At 39.4% G+C, this 15,943-nt stretch overlaps 1 protein-coding gene across 1 annotated transcript; it reads left to right on the plus strand.

The window, feature by feature from the left end:
* Positions 1-218: 218 nt before the first annotated feature.
* On the plus strand, positions 219-15,545 carry LOC133523813 (myc proto-oncogene protein). Its single transcript, XM_061859553.1, has 3 exons — positions 219-671; positions 2,892-3,548; positions 12,566-15,545. Exons 2-3 carry the CDS (start codon positions 3,002-3,004, stop codon positions 13,111-13,113), a joined length of 1,095 nt encoding a protein of 364 aa, XP_061715537.1. The 5' UTR covers positions 219-671; positions 2,892-3,001; the 3' UTR covers positions 13,114-15,545.
* Positions 15,546-15,943: the final 398 nt, after the last annotated feature.

Below are 15,943 nucleotides of genomic sequence, written 5' to 3' on the forward strand. Positions count from 1 at the left end.
CGCGGCCTGCAGCCGAATGCTAGTACCAACAAACTAGCAATCACAAGTACTCCTTCCCACTAGCTGAGGCACGCACACATTCAAACTTATACACACATCTATCGTATTCTTTGCCGCTGATTTCCTTCCTCGCGGCGGAGAGCCTCTCCCCCTCGTGAGACGCTTCGTCAGAAATTGCAAATACGCCTTTTCTATGACTTCTAGGTTTCAGAAAAGGTTTATTATGATGAATTTGGGGTGGAATTAGGTATATTGTATAAAGTTTTTAGTTTTTAAAGGCGTATTTTCAGAGAATTGGTTGAATGTACGATTTGTGGCCGGGTGCGCGCGGAGTGCGGGGTTTTGCCGCGCTGCGCAACGCGCCCCGCGCGCCTCGAGCCGGCAGGCTCGCCGCTACGTCCGACAGTCGTGTCTACGGCGCCACACCAGACGCTCGCGCGCTTCTCTACCCCGACCGGCTCACGAATAATGTTTCAGTGTTTGCCAAACTCAATTGGAGGTCTCGGTAGAAGTATCGTATTTAATAGTTTACACTGTATAACCAACAGCATAGTCTCAGTGAGTGTTACGCAGTGTGTACGGAAAAAACTTTGTCGAAGATTCTGAAGAATCTTTCGTAAATTGTGTAAATCGCCGGCCGCGGTCGGATAGCGTTTTGCACAAACTTTTCGGTGAGTAATTTTTTTTCTGTGTTCTGTAGTCTTTTTCAGTGTAGTTTTCTCATTTTGTCAGTGTGAGAGTGCTTGTGGTATTGCGAGATAGTAAGTAGTTATAATAGCTATGTATACTTCGGCGGCGCGGGGCGTTGGCTTGCCGGCAAGTACCCACGTACTTTTCTGCGAAAGAGCGCCGGCCGAATTCCAGGCATAACTTGCTAAAAAAGATACTTTTTAAAATAACTGTCTGAAAGTAATAATAACTTAGTGCCATAAGAATTAACAATTATTGCGATGATAGATTTCATTACCGATCGTATTACATTTTCAACGATAGATTTCAATAAATAATATTGTGCAAGTAATGTAAGTTATGTTTACTAAACAAAGTATTGCACAATTTCGAACTGTTGTGAAATAGTTTGGAAATGGGCGCAGTGCGGTTGTGCCTGCTTGGAAAATTTACCTGAATCCCGAATCGAACTAAAGAGGATAGTCAAAAAAGAACGAAAGAATTCTATTATTTTGTATCCGGAATACCAATTTAGGACGCTAAAATAAATAATTATTGCATAGCTTTTTTCGTTTTCACAAATTATAGGACTGATTATTTTAAATTTTGTCAAGTAGGCAGGTATTCATATAAATAACATTAAAATACTTTTTATCTATTACCCACACTAGTTAGTTATATTATTTAATATTATGATGACTTGTGGATTTTCCGTAGCAAATTGATGTTATCTGTATAACACGATCACTCGACGTCGATCGCTCGAAGTGTCAAAGTTTAATTCGTAATGTATGGGCTATATAAAATTATAATTCTAGTAGATAGTTAATAATAGATGTAAATAATTGTAATATCCACTAGTAAAACTAATGCGAATGTTACTTAGAGGTCTTTCTTCCTAATCATTTGGACATCTTAAGTTTTTTAAAGACCAAGTAATTACATATTTTGAGTGTTTTTGCATATTAAAATGTACTATATTATGTTTTTTATTTTTTATAAATAAAAATAAGTGTATTAAGTTTTACAAACATTTAGAAATATAGTATATATATTTCTAAATGTTTAGATTTTTTTAATAAAAATAATTTTATTAAGCTTTGCAAACATTTAGAAATATACGTAGTCTAAATGTTTGTAATATGTTAATTTTAATATTGCAAAGTAAAACAAATCTCAGTGGTAAAATTCTTCAAACATGATATGGCGGGAAAACTTTTGATCCGTCTGCGAATTAGATCGACGCGATCTCCGCTTCGTTCCGATGATCGCGTTATTGGTAAACAAAGTACCTCCTCATTTCGCGCCAATTTCACTTTGTAAACAATATTGCTTGCAGAAATCTGTACCTGAAATGGAACGTAAAAAAAAAGTAAAATTACTGATGGGCGCAGGTAGATAGCGCCCAAAAAAAATTACGGGAATTCCGTTCGACAATTCCTTTGTACGAGCCTGTGTTTGTTTTTAGACAAAAGTGGGATAAGTCCCAAGGCCAACAGAGTGTTTATAACAGTTGGGTTTTGCATCCAGACTTCAGTCTAGAATCGGGCTTCGCCGCGTACACTTCCCCGTTTAGCAATCTTTATTTTCATTGTTTGTAAATACGAAGGGTCAACACCCCTCGTCTACAACCTTAATTGTTTTTATTTTTTTTTATTTTGTGGTTTTTTGTTTTGACTTGTGTTGCTAGTGACTTGTATTGTGCCGTACATTTTTTTATTGGTTTTCAATTGAAGTGGATTTAGTAATTCAGACGTCATTGATAAAGGTATATTTTATTTATGGAGTTGCTGCTTTTTTTTAATTTCTCAGGAATAAATGAACTAAAAAGTGATCGATTACTTAATTAGTACATATGTGGTGATACATGTATTGTGTTATATCACTGGTACTTAAATACTTCATAAAAAGAAGTTCGATATAGTTTGAGATTTTATCGTACAGTCGTAACATTTTTAATTGATTACGACTTTGATGAGTCTGCATATATAGATAGGTACTAGTTATCTAGATTTAGTCTAATACTGAATCATTGGTTATTTAAAAAAAAACATGTATTATTATATTACTACGTTTTCTACATACGTATGTTAAAAGTTTGTCGACATATTTGTATTAATTATCTAAACAAATATATTTTCTGTTATTTATTTTTTATTAATATATTATGTTGTATTTTATCTAAAAGCACTCTTCTAATTTAAAATATCTGGTTGTTGCAGACGGTGTGCGTTGAACCCATCGCGCGCATCGTCCCTGTGATAAGGGGCCCTGTGATATCGACGACTTCGTCTTAGCTTTAAAACTAGTTAGTCTTTAGAAATTAAACAAAATGTCGGCGACTGACACTCAGATATTCCCATTCGACTTCTGGGATACGTTGGACGAGGAGTCAATGGAGCTGACTCAAACATCAGAGTTCTGGACGCAAGTCCAGTACGAGGCGGAGCGGCTGGACTTAGTGCCGCCAGCAGATCTAGAAATGATCCAAGATGAGCTGGATTGGAGAATATTGGACGCTCCGGAAGAGCTAGAGCATAAAGAGAACATAGTCCACCATGACTGTATGTGGGCAGGCTCGTGCGTTGACTCCGTTCACCCTACGAACACATTTGTACCATCCGAACTGTCGCGGACAGCGACGCCGGGGCCAGGACAGAGCCTGCTGCGACGGGACATGTCACCGCCTAGACCGGACACTCCGCCTTCACTGGACGGGGACGAACCCCCCCAGTTCCGCCATGCCGTAGACGTCGTGGGCACAGCGCAGCGCCTGCTGAGGGATTCCGCAGCTGTCGCTGCTGATCACTCCTACACCCTCGCCCGGCAACAATTCGACAATCTGGGCGTGCAAACACCATCTGACTCCTGTGAATCAGGTTAGTTGAAATATTATTATTATAAAGTTAGGTTCGTCGTACGTCAATCGTTCCAGATCTTGATTTTCATCGGACTAATCAAAGTGAATGACCATAGTAACCACCATTAACTTTATTGAATGTTCAGTCAACAGATAAAAGTTACATATTTCCGACCCGCGGAACCCTTTCGAATTAAAAGGCTTTTCTTAAGCGACAAGTTGGGCTGACCGGGATGTCTCCAATACGCAGGCGCGGAGTGAGCGCGGGAAACGGCGCGTATCGACCGCCACCCTCCGCCTCCCGCGTCTAGACGTACCCGCGACTCCGCTCTTCCGGGACCTTCGTTCACTGCGACCTTGAACGTCCCAACCTTCCTTAATGTCAAATTGCGCAACCTTCCGCACCCGACAGCTCATCTCCCGGGATTGACATGCTTAATTAATACAGAAATGAATGCTAGTGTCTCCTGAAAGGTCATGTTTAGAGGACTAGGGTCGCTGGTGCGTCGACCGAGACTTGCCCTTGACGCATCCTCTGCGAATTGATGTATCCCGCCAGAGACCGGGTGAACACACTCTGGCCCCGCTTTAAGTGCATTTCGTTCAGTGTAGGTAGCTATACAAACATGTTTTTAAACTGATTGGGGATTAGAAATCGACTTAGATGGATTAAAATATTTTATTACTCTCGCTGTCCATGTGAAATTTCTTGTAACTGATAAGTTCACTGATGAAAGAGGCCGAGTATTGCTGAGATATCGCAATGTAATTAATTGTAACGTTACAATGTTATATAATAATCATTTGTACATTATTGAGTTAGGAGCAAGGTCGTAATGGGTACATTAATGACTGATTTTTGTTTACAATTCATGCGACACATGTTTTCATTTTAACTGCACATTACAGAAGGGTGATAAACATCAATAAGATTCGATTGCGGGATTAAAAAAATACTAAGGTTCATGGTTGCTCGGTAGTCTCACTGTGTCTAGACCGTTACTCGTATAAGAATGCAGCGGAATGAAATGAAATCTCATTGGAGTGGAGCTCGGCTTGCCAGACCGGTTCGAAATGAGTGCTTCCATGTCTACGGCGGCCGGATGACAATTTGATAGACAGCGTCCAAATAATCTTGATTGAAAATCGTTTAGTAACATCTAGTCATCTTTAACTGAATTAATCACGTTTGCGTACCCGTGTTTTTGTATCAGCGCAATTCGACTGCACGATGTGATTGAATGAGTATTTAAAGTCGATTCGCGAATTTGCGACGGTCTGTGTCACACCACTAGCACAAAACGCGCGAACAATTTACGGCGCATGCGTTCGTTATCGCGCTTACTCCGACCAGCTAACTGTTAACGGTCAAAGTTGACACATTTTCGCGCCAATTTACTTCGGTGTGCGTTGTAATGATTTGTTTTATGGCCAAGAATTTTACTACAACGTTGTTTAACTGCAAAGTGTTAAACGCTGCGCTCTGTATTGTAAATCATGTTTATTAGTAAAAGCGAACGGTTCCAGTGCCATCCTATATCTAATAAATTGTTCGTTTTACTGTTCACTTTTAGTACCAAAACGCATACGTTCGTAGCAAATCTGTTTCGCAAAGGTTAGTTATTTTTGCTGGACTATAATTAATTGCAGGGGCCTTAAAACCTAATAAACTCGCTGGAGATAACCTTCTTTAAGTAGTGCTTGGTGGTTTTGACCCGCTCACATTATCTTGACGGATTGCTCGGTTGGTATTTGATGAATAGCGTTAAGTAAAACTAGAACTAGTAGACAGTAAACTAGGACAGTAAAGCGCGGTCGAATTCGTAACTCCTTTAAGGGCAATTCAGGGCATTAGATCCGCTTCGGTGTGGTGCCCTAAAATACGTGGATATCAATCTAGACTAAACCAAGGCTGTTTTAAGTAACATTCTCTTAACGTCTATATTTGGGATGCAAAAAATATACGTTTGACAGATCGCGCTGTCAAATCGCATGAGGTTATCATTTTTAACTCGTTTTTAATGACATTTCTTATACTGAGTCCGGTATTTAACTCTTTATGTACACGTTATGTAGGAATTTAATATTTTATCAAGTTGCTGGGTGTAATAAAAGGCCTCGGGCGCGTAGTTAAAGCAATTTGCGCGGTCCAAATCGGCTCGACTTGAACGGCGACCTAAATATAACGATCGTTTAGAAGCCTAACCTAACCTAACCCAGCCTCGGTTACCGGCCCGCCTGACACACATTCGAACACCTGATCTCGATCACACTTGAACATAGTCACATACCTAAACCTTGCGATAATGTCGCAACAAACCTGACATGATAGTATACACACGCTACACGAGCACGCACTATCAAAAATATGTTCAGATTTCCAACTATTTAAGTAACGCGACATAGTAGTTAAAAACCTTGGTATTATCACATATACACGTAGACATCCAACAATCACTATGTGTAGTAGCCTGATTGTAAGAAACGTCGTGAATATCGTGATGTACAAGTACTCGCAGTTATAGCCGCCTGGCCTCACTGCGGCCTTCATGACTTATCAATGCCGATAACAATAAGCAATGTGACACCCTAACATAAATTCGTATTGTCTTATCATTATCACGAAAACCTAAAGTATGCTGACTGATAAGTAGCGTAGCAACAAGACATTAAATTTTGATCTCCTAACTAGTCATTAACGTATTCTTGAAGTTTCCACTGCGTAGTTGTCATCGTTTGACATATTTAGAGAACCGTAAAATTTGAATATCTAGTTTTGACCCGTCGTTTAGGGGCGTGGCGACTGAGATAACGCTGATAATAGTAGTGACGCAACATTCGTTCAACCGATGGTGCGGAAGCTTAGTCACGTGCTGGTTTTGGATGAGTCGAGTTATACTAGCAGCGCTTGTAAACCAACATATATAACGCATGCTTATGAGCTAATAATTATCTTATCAATTATATACCCATTTAGTGTAATTGATACTTTCAGTTTTAACATTAGTCAGGTACGTAAATAAAAACATCCGAAATTACGGTGAAAAAAATCAGCCTACCGTAAAATTGCCATTCACTCGTTTCACTTTCATTGTTAAGTTTCCAGGCCTAAGTAGGATTACAGTCATCGTCTTATTCAATCTACAGACGCGCAACAGACACTAAACACTCCTTAATATTCGCCAAATTTAAGTAGCCAATTGGGATCTTGCGTCACTTTTTTCCACGCACGCGCGCGCCCATGAACTTCCGTATAACCTCGTCAAGGTCGCAAATGGACGCATCGATCCACCATGTACTCGCCCTATAAATCACCATCGTCTGTTTTAGTGGTCGGCCAGATGACCGACTTTTTTTAGTCGCGTTATATCCATACAACCTTTTTGAAATTGCGTTTGAGCAAATTTTTGTCTATGGGTTTTTTCTATTTAATTTTTCCGTTTTGAAATTTGAACGAATGCTTTTTCGAGTTACTTTCTTTCGGATAACCATCTTATTACTAATTAGAAGGAAATAACTAATAAATATGAAAAGATAAAAACTTAATTATTAAACGTTAAAAAGCAAACGGTTTCCGCGGGGAAATGAAAAAGTACAAGTACATATAAAATTCTTATAATAACGAGTTCCTATTAGAAAACGGATGTTCATACTAATTAGTATTCTTACGAGGGTTTTACGGAGTGTTATAAAAAGGGGCCATAATTTAAATTCAAGGACGGTATCAATCTTACTCATATCAGTCGTCGCTCCTAGCATTTAACAAATTTAGGAACTCCCTGTGTGTAAAAGCTGTTATATTTTGCATGCCACTGGCAATCTTTATTGATAAAGAATTACTATAATACTGCTAGGTATTTCTTAGACTACGACTAGGAATTTAAGAATGTGAAACTTTTTTATTTGAATAGTGTTTGAAATTGGAAAATTTCGTACGTTACATGCTGCGACAATACACTATTACTTATATCGATATTTTTATAGTAGACCTAATCCCAAGTTACCTAATTCATTCGACGTTCTATAAAGAGATACTTTTTTATTCCTCTTTATAACTAATATAAAAACGCCAACTTCAAAACGGCCGTTTGAATTTTGAAATTGGAACTTCGTATCCGTTTTACTGCGCGTAACAACCAGGCCGAGTGCTACCATCGCTTAGAATCTTAGATAGCGTGCGCTTAAACTTACCTCAACCAATGTAAAGTGAACTTTGGTATTCATAACAATGGGAAGGGATTTTATACTATTTATGCTGGTTGGCGTGACCGTTTGCTAATGTTTAGCTATTTGAATAGCAGGCAGGTTTTTCCTTGCCGGGCCGTTGCTAGCACGCTATGTGAGATGGCGTGGCGCACGATAATTTTTAATTATCGCTCAAATGCCAGTGAACTTGGCCTCGTCGACGCGGCGGAGCGTGCCGCCTTAGCAGGTCGTCTGTCATATTGATGTACATCAATTTTATTCTTAACAACATTCAAAAGTTTGTGGCCAGTTATAGCGGCAGAGTTGTAAAGATGGAATTTTTAAAATTCAAATATTTATGAAGACTATTTTCATGTGCTAAAATGGAAAAGAGTTGCCTAAAGTTTAACCATATGACTTCAAAAGCACCTGTCCTTTGCTCAACCAAAAAATCATTAACCAGGTACTTATGTTTTCTATTCTCGGCTGTATGAATCGTCTTTAATTGTAATCACAATCACACTAATAATAGGTTCAGTAAACTTTAAAATCTAACAGGGCCATTGACGTTGAAGTTTCTTTTATGTAGAAAGGGTCCATTCAAAATACTACTTTTAATGAATCCAGTTTTAACTCCACAAACTCCCATTCTAAGTTTATTTTTTGTTTCTGTTGCAAAAATTAACTTTAATATCTAGCTTTGTAGGGAATAAATGAAGATCTAAACTGTGTAAACCTTTTTGAAAGCTGTAACCTAACAACGATAATAAAACTAGACGTCTATAATTCTACAAGTCTATGACTCATTGTCTTTCTCACGGTGAAATTGCAACAGTACTGAGAACGGTGACTAATTTTATTTAAGAATAGCTATTGCGCTATTTGCTTACTAGATAATGTATCATTCAGTTGCCTCCACGTAGTTCAAATATCGTTCTTAAAAACAACAAATTTGATGCGTTCAGCTTTAAATTCCAAATTTGAAAATCGTTGCGGCGTTTCATAGCCAACGGAAGATATTTTTTACTGGACAATAAAAAGCGGGTTATGTCTGGTATCGTTTAAATTTGGAACGACGGCGGTTTTAGGGTAAACTTTTATACAGCAGTGAGTAGTGTCTTCGGACGAAAATTTGAAACAAGTGCGTTCAGTAGGGGCCGTGTATAATGTCCGAAATTTGAATTTCGAACAAGATTAAATGCTCGGAGTTTCGGAAATAGGCCACAAAGTATGTAGGCGTATTTTTCTAGTGACCGCAATATACCATACTATAGGATTACTGTCTTCAGACATTACCTACGGTACTTAGTGATATAATAAGGCACTAGACCGGACCGGCGCGCCGCGACAATACGCTGTATCGTTTACATTTGAAACAAATGACGTTCCGTTAATCGCGGCGCCGGGAAACCCACGAGAATACCTTAACGGCTCGAGCTGAAGTCCAAGCCTTGCCCTCTTTAATCTACTGAACTATGCTCAAGTTTAGTGCTCAAACCTCAAGTTTAGTGCTCAAACCTCAAGTCATCGAATAAAGTTAACAAATCTAGTACCTAGTAAAATGTTAAGCCGCCTTTAAGCGGAGGTTTTAAATCTCTCTTAATAAATATAATTCTATCCGGATTACCAAATCTTAAAGATTTATGAAGCTCTTGTCAGTGCACGATAAGGATCCTGCCCAAATTTTCAGTCTTTTTTGGACAAATAGTTTCTACTCTAAACAGCTCAACCGAGGTTTGAACCCACGAATTTTTGACCACAACACACATATAAAAGGATAAGCTTGAGCCTTTTAATTTAAGCCAAGCTGGCTTGGCAACCATGAGTCGTGAAGAGACAATACCCGCCCACGTACGATCTATGGTTATCGTCCATAGGCGCCAATATAATTATACCCGTTTCTACGCGGAATCACGTTTTTCGCGGCGTAGTACAGAATTGCGTACTTGCGTAGTTCGGTTTCGTAAAACAGCTGCCCGCGGAACTGGTTCTATTTCCAGCTGATAAGTACTGAGATGCAATCTTTCGTCCTTGGGGCTCGTGGATGGAAATAGGGCTGGGCCTAGGGCCAATACCCTTTTTTACATTGTAAAATCAATTTATTACAAAATAAATCACACCTAATGCATCGAAATGACCAGTCGTTAATATAAATTTTTTGAGGCTAGCGATTTTGTTGCTGACTGTACCTTTATAATTTAATCCTCTTTTTGATATCTCGAATGACTTGTAACTTATCAGAATAGCTGATATTTTATCAGTGCGGAAACCATTTTCTAGATAGCGTACAATTGCGTAGTACGGCGCTAATGATCAGAAACACTTGAGTACTGTTCCGTGTATATTATTCACAGATATTATATAATTATAATAGTAAATAACTCTCATCTAATTCTCTTAGTTAACTTGGTCTGACTCTAATTCTTTTAAAAACATAAGCATACTTCGGCAATCTGGTAAAACGTCCTAACATTCCCGCCCCGCGCCGTCATGGTTATTCGTAAGCGAAACCGGATAGCGTGGTCAAGCGACGGCTACGGCTTCCGTGAATCGGCAGACGGACTCGATCGAGTGAACATAACTATATCTAGGTAAACCTATATTGATATAAATAGGAAGTATTCACTCACTACTGCTTACTATTATTGGTATTGAAACACATCACTAGAAGACTTACTCGTTTATTCGGAATCCAAATTTACAAGGAGCTGTAGAAAAATCTTAATAGCGCGAAGTAGCCGATCGAACAGCGACATCTAGTTTAGAATTGGGCAACTATAAAATATTTACAGGAAGAATGCAGAGAACAAAAAATGTATTTAAATTAGACTCTTTTTAACTAGAAGTGCCATCTCAACTCTTGTAAAATTATATCTTTCGGTTTCAAATCAATATAACTACTAGGTTAAACGCAGCGGGTGACATTTTTCGTTCTACGTCTCAGAATCGGTAATTCAGATAAAAGTGATATACACTGTAGACATTATAGATTCTAAGTTCTCATTGACCCAAAAATTCTCAATAACTTGCAGTAAAAATGCTACAGTAACAAATAAGTACGCGAGTCGGATTGCTTTCATAAAATCGCAATGTTACGCGCGATCGATATTTCTGAGCTCTTCGGATAACCTACATCTTCTATATCTCGTGTTTGTACTTTCCTTTACGATATTTAAAACATGTATGCATTTGAGAAGAAATAGAAGAATAATAGTACGGATGGGGCGGTTTTAAATCCGATTATTTGAATTCAAAAGGGACTAGAAATCATGAAAGTTGTATGTACTATGTTAGGCGTTAAATGTTATGTAAGTGCTTTTTTATTGTACCCTGTTCATTTGGGAGCCCTGTGCCCTGTGGCCTCGGTTCTAGAAAAAACAGGCAGATTATAGAGAGACGCCCGTATTGAGGCGTTACTATTGACGCCAAGCAACCCCGTACGTCTCTCACAAACTTTATATAAGTCTAAGGTGTATGAAAGGTAGAGGCAAGGAAAAGAAACTCCTTAGGCAGAATTGTTGCAAAAGTGTCCAGCTGTCAGCTATAAATAATAGTTCCAAATCTCTCCAGAGTAGCGCTAGAGTAGCTAAGAACCTAGGCGGACGGAGTGTAGTGCGCTGTCTATGATTAGATTTTTTTCTCAAGTATTCTAGGTATTGTAGCACCACCTATTTATGGTTTTTTGTCGGATACTTTTCGGTATATGGAGATTTTGTTCCTTGCCTCTACCTTCCATACTAAGGTGGTGAAAAATATAAATTACATCCACTTTCTGATCTATCTTATTTAGGGGCCTAGACATGATGACAAATGCCAAAAAGGAAAAATGTATTGGGATGACATGCTACGAAAAGTCACGTCACTGTTTTCATACATTAATTTTGGCGTTTTCTATCAACGATTACCATCTTGGCAAGGCCCCTGGAAATGAAGATTACAAGGGAGAAAAGAACGGGGGCGTTAGCAAAATCCTAACCCTAAATTAACATAGATAACGTTTGGACAGCGGAATGTCAATCTGATGTATTTAATCCTAAGCTGGGTTACTAAGAGTCCTAACTAAGGCTTTAACGAGCGGTCTGCCTTGACCGATTGCCAAGTAATGTGGCAATTCCGGCCTAAAGCCGCAGCTATGCATAAAATTATCCTTATAACCCTCTAATTCTACTTGTGGCAATGTTACTTGAAACAGAGACCTATCTCTTGCATTTTACAAGAATTCATGCGAACCGACATTGCGTAGGTCTAAAAATAGTCTAAATCTAGCTTTTACGAGCCCGCCGCGCGCATCATAAAAAACCGTTGAATAAAAGATGTTCCGATTTATTTATATCGGAATGTCGCAGTGCAGCTAGATGTGAAATTGAGGAAGCGAAGTATATTTAGAATTTTGTAGATTTTTCCGCTGGTAACCCTATAGTTGTAGCGGGAGTTGTAGTACTCCATTCAGGGTGCAGCATCTCGTTTTGGCGCGAACGTGACGTCACACGATCGATGTCGGCAGACGCTGCGGTAGTGAGGTCGACGCCCTCGCCCCACCCGCTGCAGTCGCATCCTAGATAGATCTAGGTACACCTAGACTATATGCAGCGAATAGCTCAATGAACGCTATGCGGCCGGGACGTGCAAGGATTTAATTTCGCGCTTAATCAACTTCGCTGGAGCATTTATCCGTTTAACAAGTGGAGTTATAATTCCATTTACCCTCATTCTTAATGGCTGGAGGTTCAATTTGATGCTGTATATGATTTTCACCTATCAGTTTTACTTTCGCGTCCAGTTGCAGATATTTTTATGTACCTTCTTGGTGCTTTGCAGAGCAAAAGCTAAACTTTTTCTCCGTTGTTACAGAGGAGGAAATCGACGTGGTGTCCCTCGGCACGTCGCAGCTGCCTTTAGCCGCAACCCACGTGCGCACAGATTCGCTCCCACGCGTACCGTCAGCTCAGGAACGCCAGCACATCCAGCGGACAGTAGCTTCAGCCATGAGCCCCCGGCCAGCAGCTCGCAAGCGCCTGGTTCCGCCAACAGCAATGGCCGCCGCTGTCCCGCGCCGAAGAGCGCGCGGCCCCGGCCGCCGCGGTCGCCGCTCCAACACCGACACTGACTCCGAAGCCGAGGCCCCAGAAATGGAGCGACGCTCCATACACAACGACATGGAGCGCCTCCGGCGGATCGGCCTCAAAAATCTCTTCGACGAACTTAAGAAACAGATCCCAGCCACGAAAGATAAGGAACGCGCTCCAAAGGTTGTCATACTCCGCGAGGCTGCGTCGCTTTGTCGTAAACTTAGAGAAGAAGAGATCGAGCGCGAATGTCTCAGAAAGCAGCAAAACAAACTCCTCACCAAATTGAAAAAGCTCCGCACCATGGTTGCCGCGCGCTATCGTCCGTATTGAGAGGCGCGCCGCCTCTCCTTGGTTTTAGCTTGTTCCTTGCGGAACTCCCAGGGCCATCGGCGTGACACTATGAACTTTTGTACGTAAGTCACTTCATAACCTACTGGACGTTGTGAATGGGCCTGGAAGAGCGAAGAGCTCGCCCGTTTAAGTCCCTGGTCGGGAGTATGTAACAGTTTCAGCTTTAATGGCTTACTCTGCTTCTGTGGGAAAGTACTGAAGTTTTAAATCAATAACTCGGGAGTTATTATGTTTTGCTCAACGATATTATGCAGTGCCAAAGTGAGCCATAAAACTGTTTTTAACTTTAAATTCCTAGGTTCTCAGTAAAATATCTTAACTTACAGACTGCTTCGTGAACTAGTAGACTGGTTATACCTCTAAAATGTTTTTTGAATTATCATTAAAGTATAAATAGTTGACATAGCGCATTACAGATTTACTCCGTGTTGAATAATCGAAAAAGATATGACATTTGTTGATATTGTTTCGAAACAGTAACGAAGATTTTTTACTGGACCTTCCATTTTTAAGATAAATAGATGATAATGTACCATGGTGTTTCAGTGTCACGTTTTAAATGTAATATGCGAGAGAGTTTGTGGATCTGTAAATAGGGTTGGGAGCGACGCTAGTGATGTGTTTAAGGATTGTTTGGGCGGGCGTCTTTCGAGCACGCTCGATGTCGCTCGGCAGCGCTCGAGCGCGCTCGGCGGCGCGCGCGCACGCGTCGCTCCATGTTCGAGGTTGAAGGAGACACGCTGGCCAATATATATGTTTTCGGGCCGATAAGTAGGTTTTCTATTACAGTCCTCGACCCAGCGAGCGCCGGGCGAGGTAGTGATAACTTGTTTTAAATGATATTACTATAAGTTTAAAAAATACTTAGGTTAGTTCGCTTATGTTTTTTAGCGTTTTGTTATTTTGTAAAATTTTAACACTTTAAATGTTTTTTACATGTAGTCGCGCAATTAACTCCGATTCACAATTTTATCACTTATTGGATTAACGTATTGGACCATTTTAAGCGTTTATACTTATATTTAATTTACATCGTATTGCAGCTGCAAATAAATTGTTATCGCATATTCTGATCGCTTAGCAATATAAAATCACCAAGTATGACATAGAATATGAAATTTTAAAATTTATTTTCCGCTTGAAAATAAAATCTTACTTTAATCGTATTGAATATATCGCAATAGTTATATCCGATTGACATTAAGTGAAATAATCTCAGTGACTAGACCGTTGACCGTCAATAGCTACAATTCATATATTCCTAAAGGAGATTTAAAAAGTAACCACGTCATAGTTCCTCATAGTACCTACTTATAGTAAATTTTGCATTTCTTTATAGGTTTTTTACAGTAAGTTAGTGTATTTGTCGCTAGAGTCCGGACGGTTAGTTGACGGCTTTAATGGCGGAATGTGCCTTGCTGTGTATATATTAATTATAATTAGGTTTACTCTCGAATTAGTTGCAAGAAATATTTTTTGTGAGAAATATTATGTAGGGTAGTCGATTTATAAGTAGCCGTACACGGGATCGAGGTATCGTGTTAAAGATTCGCAGTTTATCTTCCACTAGTTCTACGTGTACATATAGGTTAGAACATAGTTGTATGTTAAACGGTTTTTTTTTTATAGAACGAGTTTTTTTTTTCTAGTAATTGTTTAGTTTTTTTTTTCTGAACTGGAGAATAGCTTACGAATTCTCGAATGTTGTACCTGCATTTAATTTTTTGTTAATCTTCTTGACATAAATAATAATCTAATGATAATAGAAGGAATACCTAATGATTTAGTTATCCGCAAGCGAAATCGGTTTCTTGTGATAGGAAAGGAAAATTATAGGTTTCACATAAGAAAAAGTCAGTAGTTTAATGGTTAATGGTAAGAAATGACAGCTTTATAATCTGTATACAGATCGGGATAGAAAAAAAGCGAAAAATACTGCACATTTTGTGACAAGGCACATTTCCACCACTGCCAAATGAATATAAAAGTAATCGAAAAAAATATAATTACGTAGCAACTTGGTTTGTAAATTTTATAAAAGTAAGGGTTGGATGATTAAGTCATGTTATTGTTTAATTTTTATTACTTTTTCTTAGTGTAGTATCCTAGTAAGATAACATCTGCCGCCGCGCGCGGTTGAGACGCTAGCGCGGCGCCGCGCCGCTATTGAGAGTGCAGCACGCAACATAGATTCCGCCTAATTTTGACAGTGTGCGCTGCAATCCCTGAAGCGGCGTATATACGACCTGTGTACTTACCACATATGTTTTGGATACTATTAATATTGAGAAATTTGAGAGAAGTTTTTTTGGTTTTTTGTTCCTTAATTATGTGTATCGAAAATATTAAGATAATCTTAAATATGGAAATAAAAGGCCAAGTCAGGGCGGAGCTTCATGTTGGCTAGTTGATTGTGATTTTTATACTGTTGGGGGTGATTATTAAATAGGGTTTTGATTCTGTGATTGGTACATTTGGTACCGGCGGTAATTATAGAAAGCTCTGTCTTGGCTAGCTGTAAAAAAAATATGTTTTTTCTTTAGTTTACCTACCCCTCTCCTATACCTGCTGGTTACCCAAAGGATAATTGTGACAGCACAAACTTGCAAAAGGGACCTTATGGCGGTCGCGTAGTATTGGGGCGCCGATCGCCAATGGGTCCCTTAAGGTCACAAAAATGTCAATACAGATAAGTGTGGCAGCGGGCTAACTTCGTGGCTGGCCTTCACATTGTGGCTGAGGACATATCGCGAATACGGAAATTCGCAAATTCCGGGGATCTTTTACTCTTACTAAGACAGAATTAGAG

The sequence above is a fragment of the Cydia pomonella genome, chromosome 12 (genome assembly GCF_033807575.1).
Source record: "Cydia pomonella isolate Wapato2018A chromosome 12, ilCydPomo1, whole genome shotgun sequence".
In the NCBI taxonomy this organism is placed as follows: Eukaryota; Metazoa; Arthropoda; class Insecta; order Lepidoptera; family Tortricidae; genus Cydia; species Cydia pomonella.